At 50.9% G+C, this 15,595-nt stretch overlaps 2 protein-coding genes across 3 annotated transcripts in view; one reads left to right on the forward strand and one right to left on the reverse strand.

Annotated features, from left to right (window-relative positions):
* The window catches only part of hap1 (huntingtin associated protein 1), a gene marked incomplete at both ends in the record, with an annotated part of 55,655 nt that extends 43,122 nt beyond the window's left edge, over nt 1-12,533 (reverse strand). Inside the window, one exon of the mRNA XM_084441402.1 lies at nt 12,446-12,533. Within this exon, the coding sequence (XP_084297528.1) occupies nt 12,446-12,533 (88 nt within the window). The remainder of the gene's footprint in view (nt 1-12,445) is intronic.
* Nucleotides 513-15,595, forward strand: part of jupa (junction plakoglobin a) — a 23,446-nt gene continuing 8,363 nt past the window's right edge. The window contains exons 1-5 of one of the 2 annotated variants that reach the window (XM_084441290.1): nt 513-674; nt 13,819-13,872; nt 14,249-14,422; nt 14,813-15,066; nt 15,390-15,595. The exon at nt 15,390-15,595 is cut by the window's right edge and continues 33 nt beyond it. In XM_084441290.1, the coding sequence (XP_084297416.1) occupies nt 13,860-13,872; nt 14,249-14,422; nt 14,813-15,066; nt 15,390-15,595 (647 nt within the window). In that variant the 5' untranslated portion in view covers nt 513-674; nt 13,819-13,859. Of the gene's footprint in view, nt 675-13,818; nt 13,873-14,248; nt 14,423-14,458; nt 14,481-14,812; nt 15,067-15,389 lie in introns of those variants that run through there. The other variant, XM_084441291.1, reaches the window with a different exon arrangement.

Raw genomic sequence — 15,595 nt, forward strand, 5'->3', positions numbered from 1 at the left:
TCCAGACATAACTAACCACGTGACTCACCTTTGTCTCGGCATGAAGTTTCATGACGCAACAAGGTGTGGTCGGACTCGGTAGTCAAGGACAGGTATGCTACTGCTACACTGCAAAAAAGACACATGGAAAAAATACTGTTGCTTAGATAACATACTGCAAAAGAAAAAACATTTCCTCCACATTTTTCTCCTAGAGACTACGGGTTTCTACTTTTGTAAATGTTGCGAATGCAAATACATTTTAATATTAATATATCTGATCAGACAGTAGATTTTAATTGGCTGTTTGACCTGAGTAAACACACCTTTTATGTTTTTTCTGACCAATAACGTTGAAATGGCATAGCGAGCTGAAATGAAGGGTGGGGTCGCGGAGCGCTGGTGGTGGGGGAGGGCGGAGCCTGCGGAGAGGTGACGCTGTTCCTCATTGTTCAGAGTAGCGTAGCGTTGCTGAGCGCTGGAGAGGCAGAGAGAGGGAGAGAGACGGGGAGAGAGAGAGAGAGAAAGAGAGAGAGATAGAGAGAGAGAGAGAGAAAAAGAGAGAGAGAAAGAGAGAGAGAAAGAGACGGACACAGAGAGAGAGAGAGACGGACAGAGAGCTTTGGGAACTGTGGCTTCTTTGGAACAGCGATATAGACTTGGAATATCCCCAACCACAGTTCGTATTTCGACAGGTAAGATAGTAGTCTGTTTTCTTTTCCATAGGCTATGTGATTTTGTTGACCAATTGACACCCAGTTCGGGATAGTTAATTCTTGTCCAGAAACAAGTTTCTCCTGTAGCTCTTTTTGTGCTGCGTGTCTTTATCATTTGTAGCCTGTTCTCGTTGTTATATCAGCCTACGCGCTGGCAATTTATTGAGGCTGGCAAATTATATTTAGGCTACAGTGGACTCGAGAACAAATGCAAAGTGTTGCCATGGGCTTCATTTCCGCATAGCCCCAGTCCACATCATTAGGATTCGTCTAAAGTTAGTAGGTTTTTACATGATAAACACGGGTACAGTTGCTTCCTGTCTCCCTGCCAAATAGATACAGTATGTGCTAACGTTATACGACATGATCTATTGATCTATAGTGCCTGACTGAAAGTCATTACTGGTGTAGCCTACTCTAGTGGTGTGCCGCGACAAGGACGCGATCGAACTAGTTCACCCTGCCTCATTATCTCTGGCCACGCAGCTGTAGGAATATAATGGCAAAAAAATAGTGACTTTGCTGTTTTATTTCAGCCATTTCAACGGTCACTTTTAAATGCGGTTGAATTGCACCTGCAAGAAGCAACTTGGGATCCATACAGTAGGCTATGCTATTGTAGGTTATCAAATTAGGGAAGAAAGTGTGACTTTTGACAGAACTGCTGCCATAAAGTAATTGTCTCCTGGAGTTTGAGGAACAACTGTCTAGGAGAGTCTTTACTAGAGCAGAGATTAAATTGTTATTGATATTATTATTATCCAAAGAAAACATTGCCAATAACAATAAGCCAAACAACCAAGTGGGTTGCATTGATTAACCCCAATTGAGTTTCTACAATACTGCGAAAGGGGATTATCATTAACTAACCCTCACATCTATCTGGAAATGGTTCTTTGGCCTTGACATCTCCGGTGAATCAATTGTGGGGTGGGGTACGACTTGTGTATGGTTCGCACATACATAATGGATGAGGATGAATAATGAATAACAATGCTAAACTATGAGGTACCGATACGCAAATGTGTGTCATCCTCACCCCCCGCCCCCTCTCTCCTTCATGCCCACTCGGTGTGGCCAGGTGTTGAGACCGATGACATCACTCACGACAGTAAACCCATTTTGTCTCTACCTCATCCTTGTCCTAGGGGACCCATAAGCCGTTAGTTACAGCGATTTCACTGCGCTGAAAAGCTACTTCACAAGAGCAGACTCCCACTTGATTTCACCAGTAAATGTATTTTAACACGAGCATTCCCCTGAAAATACATTATCTCGTCATTTCTTGCAGTCTAAACAACTTTAATATCTGTGAAAGTCAAATCCGACATGGGTTAGGCTGGAATTCGAATTTAAACAGATGTCTGTGAAAATGGGAAGCTTCTCTCTCCCCCTCACTCTCTCTCACATTCTCTCTCTCTCTCTCTCACACACGCACACACACACACTCCCTTTTGTAAATGACTGGCAATGAGAGAGCACTGCCACGAACAATAATCAACAAGTTTGTTGGCGACCGGCTACGTTCCTGACCAGTGAGCCCAGCTGATGTTTTTGAATGGGATGTCAGGTTGAATTGTGAGCCTGCCCAGTCCCCCCCCCCCCCCCCCCCCCACCGTGTCAGTACATTCCGCGGGTCAGGCCTCCTAGCATGCCGTTCCTGGTACCGTGCCCACAGGGTGCAGCACAGCCTGTGGTCTGGACCGTCCGGGCGGCTGGTGACCTGCAGTCTGTCCCCCCGGGCGATTTTAGTCCAGAGACCAGACCGAGATGCAGCTGCAGCCGAGGTCGCAACTGGCGCTAATCCCTCCCTCCCCCGTATAATTCCCTGATATTGTCCTACATTGGGACAGCAGGAGGCCAGGAGATCATTCAGATTATTATAAATAGGGCTACACTTTGAAAAGGGGATTACCATCTATATCCATGACTCCAACCATGGTTGTTTTCATTCTTCCTGTCTGTGGTCGTCCCGGGCCAGCCTGTACAAAGTTTTCCCACGGTTTTTGTTTATCCTTTCGCCATTTCCAGTGCGTGGTCTGGCCTTATCTCGCCCGCTTCCCGTGTCTTCACTTCTTCCCCTACTTCCACCTCTCTCTCTTTCTCTCATTCTCTCCCATTCTCTCTCTCTCATTCTCTCCCCTTCTCTCTCTCTCTCCCCCCCCCCCATCCTCTCTCTCATTCACTCCCCCCTCTCTCTTTCTATCTCATTTCCCCCTGGTGGCTTCTGGGTACTTCAGAGGTCTCTGCTACATCACAGAAGCTAATCAGCCCGCATGCGGGTCGTGCTCTTGGGGCCGGTGTCTGTGTCTGTGTCTGCACGGCTGTGTTTTTCTTGTGCTCCTGTGTCCACAGAGGGACAGAGCCACAGGGAGATTGGATTTCTGGTCAGCCACGATACGGGGTTGAGGTCTTTGTGCGTTGGAGGTCAAACGGAAGGTGGTGCGATGGCTTTGTAATCTCCGAAGCGCTAAGTTGTCTGAGCCTAGGAAGCGATCGGCAGCAGACGACACTGTTATCAAAGCAAAGCAGATTTGCTCCCTTCCCGCTCTCTCTCGCGCCCCAGGGTCCGCCATTTGTCATTCTACCCAATCAGATTGCAGACAGCTAGGGACATCGCTGGGAAACATCACAATCGTTAACGTCATTTTATCCTAAGACGAGGTGACTTTGTCATTGTACAGTATTACATATCACATGTCAGTGTGCACATATGGCGAGCCAGCGCATGGGCCTTCTGAGGCAATGTCACCGGCCGGTGTCCCCTGCTGTAGTTTAGTATGGGCGCAGGCTTTCGCTCCGACAAGACAAGGCAAGACACTGTTTGGTCTTTTGGACCTTCTCCATGAATAACTGAGGAGTTACAAACCCATTAAAGGCTTGCCCGCTTGTCAATGAGCCTAGATTAGATCTGCTTTCTGGGAGAACTTGGAAGCCTCCCCCCCCCCCAGCCCTCACCAGAGCTGTGGCACGGTATTCTAGAGGCTGTCCGAGGCTGGCATCGCTCGAATGAACACAGCTGGCCTCCCATTACTGTCACAAAGATGAATTATTCACTTAAGACAGTTCTCTGGGTCGAATCAACGCGAGAAAGAGCCTACCCACCCCCCACTTACTAATGTCAGACGCTCAACAACCGTTTTTTTCCCCCCATCACTTGCACTTTCAGAAGCCCGTACTCTATGGCGACTTGAATCTCTTCAAAGTCGTCTCCCATCAATTTCCTGTCAAAAACGCCCGCGCATCTGCTGAGGATGGCACGCCGAAAATAGCTGAACCCATCACCGTTTCTTCATGAATATATTACCATTGATGATTATTTAAATCACGCACACAGATTCACTAATAAGGATGGACTACAGTCCAGGAATCAGCGTTTTCACAGCAGGTTCATTCAGTTGAGCAATGAGTTCTCAAGAAGGCAAGTCTGAGTTCCTCTAGTCATCGCCTGCTGTTTCCTCCCTTCCACTCCCTACTCATCCCTTAATGACATTCCAACGAGGGGGAAGGAACGAGGGTGTGGTGGAACTCTGATAATTCTTCACTTGGTCGCCAAAGTATTTGAGAAAATAAACATTGGACTCATAATAGCAGACTAGCTCAGACTTCACACTGGAAGTTGAAGTAGATCTAAAGTGTCTGTTATGACTGAAGTATGCAGACGGCATGTAGGCCTATGACTATTATGGGTGCAGCACCTTTGGGTTGCAGACCAGTGAAAATTCTTCCTTACTTCCAACTCTTTTTATTACCTCTGCCCCAGCGACAGCGCAGTTTCCGGTGGCGTGTGTTTGTTCGTTTGTGAGCAGGATTACACGAAAATACGAGACCGATGGAGCGGATCCGAATAACGGGGCGCTTCCACGAGCCGCCCAAACACAGCCAACCATTCAACCTCCATTCATTTTTTTTAGACCAGGTTCACGATAAACTACCACACTGATTTTCAGGAAATTCGTTGGAGGGGCGGATCTGAATCACGGGGCGGGTCCACAAGCCGCCCAAACATTGCCGGCCGGTGGCCTTTCACCTCCATTAATTTTTTGGACTTTGGGAGCGTTCATTGTCGATGGAGAGAAATGAAACGGCCAATCTCAACATGGGAAGGTCACAGAGGCACGGGGTTTGGACTGGCTTAAAGCTCTCGACCTAAAGAATGCAATACCAAGCATAACCTGCTTGCACACACGTGCACACGAAATGCATTCATGGGCGGAGGTCTGTGCTCTCTGACCACCATTTTATGTTATGGTCGGCATTGAATAGAAGCAAACACTGCAAATATACAAATGATATCAAAGGTAATTCCATCTCCTCCTCCTCTTTAGATGTCTAGCAAGCTTTCTTAATTTGTCAGCTGAACTTGTTCCCTCTGGTGGTTTCTGAGTTCTTCAGAGGACTCGGTTACATCACAGAAGCGAGACAGAACTGGTTCCTGGGGCCGTGTGATATTCTCCAGCGTCTCCTCAGCGTTTCGCTCGCCCTTCTGTGGCTTCCCCTCCACCCCGGCTCTCCCTAAAATATTAATCATCTGTCGCATCGCCTCAACGCTCGGCGGCACACCCATGCATATCCACGCAGGCTAAGACCTCCCAGCACACCTAAGGGGAAGGGGGTCTCCGACAGAGCTGGCGGCTGCCAATCTCGTCCGACTTCACAGGCGATGTTATTTGACTGCAGAGGATCTTTTGGCCGCCGAAGCCTCTCGTATCTATCGAGCAGGACACAGCAGAGCAGCAGGTTATACCAGAGTTCACGAGCCCTCTCTTCCTTCCTGCTATCCTCAACGCCAGCCAAACAATGGGAGGAACTTACTACCCTGAGACGTGGGAGTGCAACACAAGCCTGCTACTGCTTCTGTGGACTTCTAGACGCTCTCACTTCATCACTGTTGAGCGGACAGCCAGTCATGGACCGACGGTCTATAATGCTGACACAGCCACCACATAAGACACCAGGAAGGACCACATGACATCACCAGGGACCGCGAAGACGTAGCTCGGTCACTTGCTACACGCGGCCCGCGCCCTTTCGCCTCATCCCTCGGCCTCACCGAACTTCCCGGCTCTTGCGTAACGCGGTCTCATATTGCGCTGAACTCTGAGAGAACGCGCACTTCCAGATGGTTCTGAGGGAATACGTGAATGGAGTAAACAATGTTAATTACCCACTTCTGACTACCCTGCTGGCCTACTTCAGGACAGATGTACTGACAGATAAAGGGTTTTTATTCCATCCTGGAATAATTCATTTGCTTAGGGACTGTTGGCAAATTGTTACAGTTAATTAGTGTCTAAAATGGAAAGTGAATTTCCTCATTGGATGACTTCCAAGTCAGTCCTCCCCCAGTGTAATGTTTGGTTTATTTGTCAGTTGAGTGCTAGCGAGCACCGGGGCCATGTGAATTGGCAGGGTGATCGCATTAGCGGGGACATCCTACATGAATCACTTACGCCACGTCGCTGATGCAAAGAAGCGGAATTTGTTGTGGGAAATCGCATGAGTTTCTAATGCTGTTAGTGTGTATCAAGGCCTAATGGAGTTTTCACCAACGCCGAGAAATGAACTCCTAACTAAATGCTTGACCCTTATATCCAGAGGCATGGGCAGCATTTCTACAACGAGCAGATGTTAAAATGCCTTTCGACACGCAGATTCTGAGGCAAAGCATGTGTCTCTTGTAAATCACGAATGTAATCATCTCAAGTTGAAGAATGTGTGCCTGCTTGCTAGCCATCGCTCTGCATGCAATCTCTCCAGTGGGGAGCTGCTCTGTGTACTTAACCGTTCACTGTGGTTCACTGTTTTGTAGCTTGTGGCACGCTAGTGTAGCTGAGGGCAGAATCTCATCAACTGTTACTGTTATCGTTGGATTGACGAATTGGACACCACAAGAGCAGCCGTTCCACCAAACATATTCACAGATACTGTATGGCTCGTGCTCCCCCTTGACTTGGCCTCAGCTGGTACTATATAAGGCCTACTGGTTTTTAGTGGGGGCCCTGTCAAACTGGAAAAAAATGCCTTTTTTGTGTCAAAGTACAGAAACAAACATTGACCGAGAAGGGTTGCAAAACTTCGGAATTATTCACAAACTTCCCATGGGAATTAACAGGAGTTTATGGGAATTAATAGGAATTAATGGAAATAAACTGGAAAACATGATTTATCCCTGTTAATTTCCCGTTAATTCCCGCTGAAGTTTGTGAATATATTCCTGGAATTTTGCATCCCTAGTCCAAGACTCGACCTTACGGTACTTTGGCCGACGAGACTTTGACCTTAAAAAACAGCCGTTCTGACCCCTATAGTGAGTCGTGGCGTGACCCTGACGACCACAACTTCCTTCCGTCCATCACCGTGGATCCATTAGCATCACTGCGCATCACTGCACATCCTCCCCCTATTGATCTATACTGATCCACTAGCCAATTAACCCCCAGCCTGTAACCCACGGCCATGTTAGGCCTGTGTAGGGGGCAGTGGGAGAGGATGGGAGAGAGAGAGAGAGAGAGAGAGAGAGAGACGGACAGAGAGAGAGATAGATGGGGAAAGATGCTGCCATCCCCAAGGGGGATAAGCTTTCTGCTGAGCGGGGATGCTAGACCCAGACCACCTGCCAGACATACACAGACACACCAGTGTGTGTGTGTGCGCGTGTGTGTGTGCGTGCGTGCGTGCGTGTGTGTGTGCGCTTGTGGTTGTGTGTGAGCCCAGCATCTGGGGAGCACTTACTGACCGCAGCCTCTTAACAGCAGGGGCTCAGCTGTCCACCCGGCTACTCGCAATTTTGTAGCGGGAACTGTGTGTCTCTGTGTGTGTGTGTGCGTGTGTGTGTGTGTGTGTGCGTGCGTGCGTGCGTGTGTGTGGTAAAGGCAATGCGAAGCGGGTGTGTCTTTCAGCGTCACACAAGGGGCATTTTGGATTTGTGTCATGCCAGAGGGGCATGTGTGAGGGTGACGTTATGGATGGAAGTTGTTGTCATGTCAGGGGGGGGGGTGGGGGGTGGAGGGGCAGCCGTGCCCAGATGGCGCGCGCCGCAAATCTTTCCAGATGTGTGAGAACGAGGCCATGATCTGTCTCATCTGCCCCCCCCTTCCTGCAACACAACTGTTTCTCTTCAGTCTGTACGGAGGCGGAGCTTCAGTCCACCTCGCTGGCTGGTAGAGAATACCAGATGACGAGGGCGCGTGGCGGAGGGGGAGGAGCTTTAAAGCGGACCCGCCCCCATGTCGGATAGGCGGCGGGGGAGGCTACGGGAGGCATTTTGGAATTTGGCAACGCCTTAATCCATCCATCTCTGGCGTTCTGCTCCCCGACGGAACGTCCCCCCCCCCCCCGTTCCTCACGGCCTGTGACCTCAGGGTCAGCTAGGTCTAAGCCAAAACTGAATCTGGTAAAGACGGGTCTGCTGGTTGGTTCTCAGAGCACCACCCCCGGGACCAATGTCCTGTTTGATTACTGGTCAGTGTGTACAGTGGCGGGGATCTGTATCCAACTTTGGGGGGGACATTTACATAGAAATTTTGCAAGAGTATTTTTTTGGGGGGGACATCTTCCTACGCGGCTGTATGGTCATTTGAATGCCACTACCCCAATCTAAATATTGGGGGGACGGGACAATTTTAATTACCTCAAATATTGGGGGGGACATGTGACCCCCACAGGATCCCCACCCCAGAGTGTGTAAACATGTACTGAGTTTAGCAGAACCCAGCAGGTTCAACCCCCCCTCCAGTGAAAGGGTGTTGTTCCACAGATATGGGAGCCGGCCACCTCGCCCAGACGCACACACACACACACACACACTCACACACCCCTACACGGCGCCACGCCCGGGTTGAGGTACTGTCAGCGCTATGAGCAGGCTCCCCCGTCTGACAAGCCTGTGTGTGGAGACGCGTAGATGAGTAGTTTGTGCGAGTTTCTCAAGAGACCGCTCACCATCGTCTGACTCCGCGACGGTGTCACCGCTCGCTGTCGGTAAATGATCGCTTTGGTCACGGCGTGTGTCAGTGCACGGTGACCGACAGACGGAAAGAATATTCAGGTTGTTTTCTTTCAGCTTCGGGCTGTGTTTGCATAGTCTGTCAGAGGGGGTGAGGGTGAAAATGGTATGTGCCGTTTCAAAAGAGCAGTGTGTGTGCGTGGGAGCGTGCGTGTGGGGGGGGCTGAATGTACTGAGTTTGTGTGGAATGTCACACCAGGATTAGAGCACTGTGGGCCAAACACACCATTCATCTCTTTTTTTTCTCTCCCTTTCACTCCTCTGTTCTGTCCGTCCTCATCCGCCGGGAGTTCACCGATAGACGCTCATGCCTTTATTGTGAGCGCTCCTCCGAGGAACCAACCGGGATCCAGAATCGCTCGTTCCGGACAGGAAGAGGTGGGGTGCATTGTGGGAGTGTGGTAGAGAGAGAGAGAGGGGTAGGGCAGGGGTGCGGCTCGCTGTGGAAAAGCACAACTCGTAATTGTACGGTAAAGAGAGTTGAGCAAGGCGCTGTACAGTAGGAGTGAGAAGTGTGTATCAGTCATTAACCAAACTGCCGCTTTAAAAGGCCAAAGAGCAAAGTCCACTCATACAAGTGCACACCAAACCAAACGAGAGGTTCTCCCTGTGCATGGCAGAGAACAGGGGAATCATTGGCCTGTGTAATGGCCGTCTGCTCTTGACGAGTAGAACTGGAACATGTTGTTTTGAAAATGACTTTTTCTCTTGAGTATAGAGACACAAAGAGCTGTTTCTACACCGCAGCTTGTTGAACTAGTTTCTGGTACACAAAGGGCCAGGCGGTGGCTGGTAATTAGCATGTACTTTTGTTGTTAGAAGATTGTCCTCTCAGAGTCTGAATCTCTGTGTTTGTGGGATCATGTTTTACTGGCGCCCCACACTAGCAATGGAGTCTGAATGGCGCTCTCTCTCTCTCTCTCTCTCTCCCCCTCCCTCCCACAATCCCTCTCTCCCTCCCTCCCTCCCACAATCCCTCTCTCTCCCTCTCCCTCTCTCGCTCTCTCTCGCGCTCCCTCTCTCTCCTGTGTGCTATCTGTGCTTACCCTGCTATCAGTTTAATCACTGTGACCATCCACCATCTATACAGTCTGGCACAGTCGAGGTCAGGGCAGAGGCAGCTGGCCAACGCTAGAAAAACACGCCCCGATGGGCCACTGGCCATGTTGTGTGTGTGTGTGTGTGCCCCCCTATGTGTGTGCACGTGCCCCGTGTGTGTGTGTTGTGTGTGTGTGTGTCGGGAGTGCACGTTTGTGAGAACTAGATGGAAGCTGGTGGAACAGCTGACGGGAGGGGACAGAGGAGGGGACAGAGGAGGGGACAGAGGAGGGGACAGAGGAGGGGACAGAGGAGGGGACAGATGAGGGGACAGATGAGGGGACAGAGGAGGGGACAGAGGAGGGGACAGATGAGGGGACAGAGATCAGGCACCTCGCAGCACAGATAGCGAGCAGGGCTTTCTTGTTGCCAAGGCGATATGCGGGGTGCGGCGTCGTTATCAAATCAGAGCAGTCGGAAAACACAAAAATGACACAACACTGTCACACCAACACGCAGACACACTTCAAAACGACATCACAGATTCACATAAAAACAATGGAAAGTCCTGCCCTGCTGCACACAAACACATTTTGCCCTTTTTTAATAAAATGTCGTAAATCAGAGACTTATACTTATATACTGAGTTTGAAAGACATTATCTTAGTATCTGATCCCCATTTTATAAATGTTTATCATATTCAAATCACGACCGGCTAGCAGTCTTGTAACCGGAATAATTGTCTATGCTGGGGTGTTTCCAAGCTTGGGAATAGTAGTGCCACGCCCTTGTTTGATTAGGGGGGGCGAGCGTGCAGAACAGAGTTTCTGTGGCCGTGATGAGTCAGCTGGAACCTGTAAGCGTGTCTCAGCAGGCGCAGCTGCCGGTGCGGCGACGCCCCGTTCGCTGGGAGCCCCCCCCCCCCCCCCCCCCAGCTGTGAGGGGTAGATGGGCAGTGACTCACCTACTCACTATCAGACTGAGGGAAGAATAGGATGGATACATTAGTGACACACACACACACACACACATGGAGAAGGCTCCCATGGGGCACGGTGACTAGCCTGTGACTCATCAGACTCTACGAAATGCTGGCGAGATAAGAACTTGAGACATAGCACACTCACAGAACACATGCGCACACACACACACACACACACACACACACACATACACACACATACACACACACACACACACACACACACACACATACGCGCAGTGCCCATCCCATATCCATGCTGACCACAGGGAAAACACAGGAAGTCCCTCTAGGTTTAGTGTTACACACACACACACACATACACACACACACGAAGGGAGTGAGATCAGACGTGTGTAAGGACACCCCCACCCTCACACACACTTGTCCCCATTATGAGTCCCCAGGGAAAGCAGGGAGTGGTGCCATCAATCACAGATCACTAACAAGCTCGCTGCTTCAGACATATCCAGACAAGACCAGCATTGCAAACTTGCGCAGTAGTTGTAGCTACTGTGACCTAAACTTGCACAATAATGCGTCAATGCTCTCTTTTTATGGTGAAAACGTATGTTTCTCCAACACAATAATAATAATAATAATAATAATAATGTATTTTATTCATAACACACTTTTCATTTGAAAATCTCAAAGTGCTACAGGTTTACAACAACAACAACAACACAACCGAAGAAAAAGCACAGCACAATTATGCAGCCAGTGCGTTGTAGAGTCATCATCTTGTTTTACACAATAACACAAAGTACCAGGTGCCGCTGCGGGCCGAGGGAAGGCTGAGTGGTACGCGTGGAGGTATTTACAGGACATTTCCCACCATGCACCAGCCTGCCAGGTACGAGCGGCTCCGACAAGTCAGTGCAAGATTACGACAAGATGAACGCCGGTTGAGCCCAACGGCTTTCTCGTGATAACAAACACACGCAGCGATGTAACAAGATGATACAACACAGGACCCAGGGGTCTTTATTTTGCCACAGAGCGATCACACATTACATACGATGAGGCGGCACACAGGTGCAACTTTCGTGGGCCACCGGTGGAAATTGTTCTCTGCGTTTCTCCCCTCCTGAGCCGTCGTCCTCCAGGAGCTGTGGGCAGCCATCGTTCAATGGCGCCCGGGGAAGGGATCTGGTCAAACTTGGAGCTGGTCCGACTGCTTTGCCGTAGAGAGAATAGGGTCTCCTTTATGCATTTTAAAAGTTTGACCAGATCCAAGTTTGACCAGATCCGTTCCCCTGGCCATGAACGATGGAGGACGACGGCTCAACTAGGTTTCTCAGTGTTGATGAAGTTTGCTGCCTGCGTTCTGGAATAAATAAACACAGACAAAAATAGTTGAACAAAAAAGCCAAACAAGGACACAAAAACAAATGCGCACATGGAAATTTTGCATACTCTCACACACTCGGCCTTTGCTCTTTGAGAGAATGGCGGCAAACAGTAACTGAATGCTGCCTGCGTAGTTGGGCTCCAGCCTCCCACTCAACCACAGCCCTATCCCCTTCCCCGTGGTCACCACACACACACACACACACAGACAGGGTCACAGACACACACACACACACATGGCATGTCAGTAATGCGCCCGGCGAGGAATCCCGTCTCCCCGGTTACGATCCTGGCACCGCCAAACCTCTGAAAACACACACACACACACACACACTGGGTGACATTGTTAAGTGTTGCATGCGATTACAGACCCACGTTTGTGGGGCGTCTGTGGCTCAGGAGGTAGAGCGGGTCGTCCAACGACGGCCGGGCGGGCGTCCCGTCTCCTCCTGTCCACATGTCTCAAGTGTTCTTGGCCAGATGACAACTAGCCTTTAGGCTAACTCTGGCTCATACGCAGCTTGACTGTTGATTTGTCTGCACTGTCCCTGATAAATAAACCAATAAATGAAATGGGGAAAAAAGACACTGAACCCTAAATTGCTCCCAATGAGCAGGTTAGCACCTTGCATGGCAGCTACCACCATTGGTGTGTGGATGTGTGTGTGAATGGGTGAGATTTGGATGAAAGCGCTATATAAGTGCAGCCCGTTAACCGTTTACGTTTTGAGCGCCGAGCGTAAAAAAACGGCGCAGCTGTCGAAGCGTTGAGGCGGAGCATCTGGCGAGGGCGTCCCCCGGCGCGGAGCAGATGAAGGGATGTCGGACTTCCTCCAGCTCTTTCCTGCCGAGGGTATTTCGGGTCTGCTGACGCTCAAACAAGGATGTTGGTTGGAAGTCTTTTGGACACACACAAACATGCGTGCACACACACACACACACACAGCCTTGGCTTTGCACAGAGATGACATTTAGCAACATCAGAGAAGTGCACAAAAAAACGGGCAAGGCTGAGGAGTGGGGGAAGAGAGGTAGAGGGAGAGAGAGATGAGGAGAGGGAGAACAGGGAGGCAGAGGAGGAATGAAGAAGGAGTAAAAAGAGAGATTGAGGTAGAGAGAGAGGATGTGAACGCGGCGTATGACAGCAAGAACAAAATGGAGACCGGAGCCAGGTGTTCGTACGCTGAGAGGGGAGGGGATAAGACGGTGCATGTTGGGAGGCAGACAGGTAAATGGTGTCCATGTTTGTTTTCGAAAGCAGCCTGTAGCACAGCAAAGCCGAGCTGTGGAGCGCCGTCTTGGTTAGTAAAGGTGTGGCGCGTTAGGAGGAAGGGTGGGTCGCTGTGTGTGTGTGTGTGTGTGTGTGTGTGTGTTACACTCACACACACGTGAAACCTGTGGAGCAGGTTTTCCCGAGGGCCGATACTGTGCGTCAGCGAGCAGGCGTCCTGCTCCCCCGCCTTTACGGGAGGCGGCCTAGGTCAAAGGTCGAGGGGCGGGGGGAGTAGGCATTCCTGCCCTGCAGCTGTCTCTCCGCCCCCTAACGCTCTCGTCCAATCAGTCGCCTTGAGCGCAGCTACGGGCTAAAATAAAGGGTGGAATAGTGAAAACGTAAGGAATAAACGACAGGATAATCTTTTCTGCGGGGTAACTCTCCTAACCTCATGAATACTGAAGCAGTGTCAGCTGAAAAATGAATTATAAGTTGTGTGTGAATCTAAACATTGTTGTTTTTGTCTTGCAGGTATTTCTCCATTGTTCGTGGTTTAAGCCCAGGAGGCTAGGATGGAAATGCAAAGTGAGTATTTATATTCAAGCTTTTTTCTCTCTTCCTTCTTCCTCTTCATTGTCTCACTCCATCCCACTGCTCTCCCTCCTCCTCCTCCTCCTCCTCCTCCTGTTCTTCCCCTCACTCCTTCCTCTTCGCTGTTCCGGTGATACACAAACACAGCCCTCTTACATAATCATGTTTACAGTAGTTCTGCTCATGTGTTTGTTGTTGTTGGCCTTCCTGCTTGTTGTTGTCCTTCCTGCTGTAACACAACCATTTCCTTTGGGGATAAATTATCTGTCTGTCTGTCTGTCTGTCTGTCTGTTAACCCTCCCATCTCTGCCTTCCCCCCTCTCTCTCTCTCTCTCTCTCTCTCTCTCTCTCTCTCTCTTTCTCTCTCTAGTGGGCGAGACCGAGGGCATGGTCAAGGTGACGGAGTGGCAGCAGACCTACTACGCCCCCGACTCCGGTATCCAATCAGGGGCCACGACGGTGCGGGACGACGACGGGGCCGACTACACCACCAGCTCCAAGCAGTACACCGTCACCACCACCGTCATGTCTGAGGACCCCGCCGGTGAGACACACACACACACACACCGTCACTACCACCGTCATGTCTGAGGACCCCGCCGGTGAGACACACACACACACACACACACACACCGTCACTACCACCGTCATGACTGAGGACCCCGCCGGTGAGACACACACACACACACACACCGTCACCACCACCGTCATGACTGAGGACCCCGCCGGTGAGACACACACACATCGTCATGTCTGAGGATCCTGCCAGTAAGACACAAACACACACACACACATATATACACACTGGCCCTCTAATTTGCACTCACAGACCCCTTATTATCATCCAGTCTATAATCAGTACAGCACCGTCTACGACCGTCAACCCTTAGACAACGCTCCCCTTCTCTCTCTCTCTCTCTGCCGCCCCCTGCAGACGTGGAGTCCCAGTACACCCTGACCCGGGCGCAGCGCGTGCGCGCCGCCATGTTCCCCGAGACCGTGTCGGAGGGCACGGCCATCCTGTCCACGCAGACGGACCCCGCCCAGATGACCAACGTGCAGCGGCTGGCCGAGCCATCGCAGCTGCTGAAGACGGCCATCGTCCACCTCATCAACTACCAGGATGACGCCGAGCTCGCCACGCGCGCCATCCCCGAGCTCACCAAGCTGCTCAACGATGAGGACCAGGTAACCCGAACCGACCGGCTTAAACAGTTTTTAATTCGAGGAGACCCCCTTGCAGCCGCGGTCGACGCCGCCGTACGACGCTAGAGAATCGCCGTGGTTCATTTCTTGATTTTTTACGGTAGAATGTTGACGCTGACGGTCGACGCCGACGGCCACGGTGGGGTCAAGGGGTTAGGGGTTCATTGGTGGTTATCTGTGATAAACCCGATTTTCGATGTGTATCGAACCCTCCCCGGTAGCGCCATCTACCTACAAGGCTAACCTGCCCCCCCCCCCTCCCCCCCACCCAATCCCCCTTCCCCTCATCCCCCATCGGTCCGCAGGTGGTCGTCAGCAAGGCGGCCATGATCGTCAACCAGCTAACGCGCAAGGAGGCGTCCCGGCGGGCGCTGATGCAGTCGCCGCAGATGGTGGCGGCGGTGGTGCGCGCCATGCAGAACACGGGCGACATGGAGACGGCGCGCGCCACCGCCAGCATCCTGCACAACCTCTCCCACCAGCGCGAGGGCCTGCTCTCCATCTTCAAGTC

The sequence above is a fragment of the Borostomias antarcticus genome (genome assembly GCF_949987555.1).
Source record: "Borostomias antarcticus genome assembly, chromosome: 7".
Taxonomy (NCBI): Eukaryota; Metazoa; Chordata; class Actinopteri; order Stomiiformes; family Stomiidae; genus Borostomias; species Borostomias antarcticus.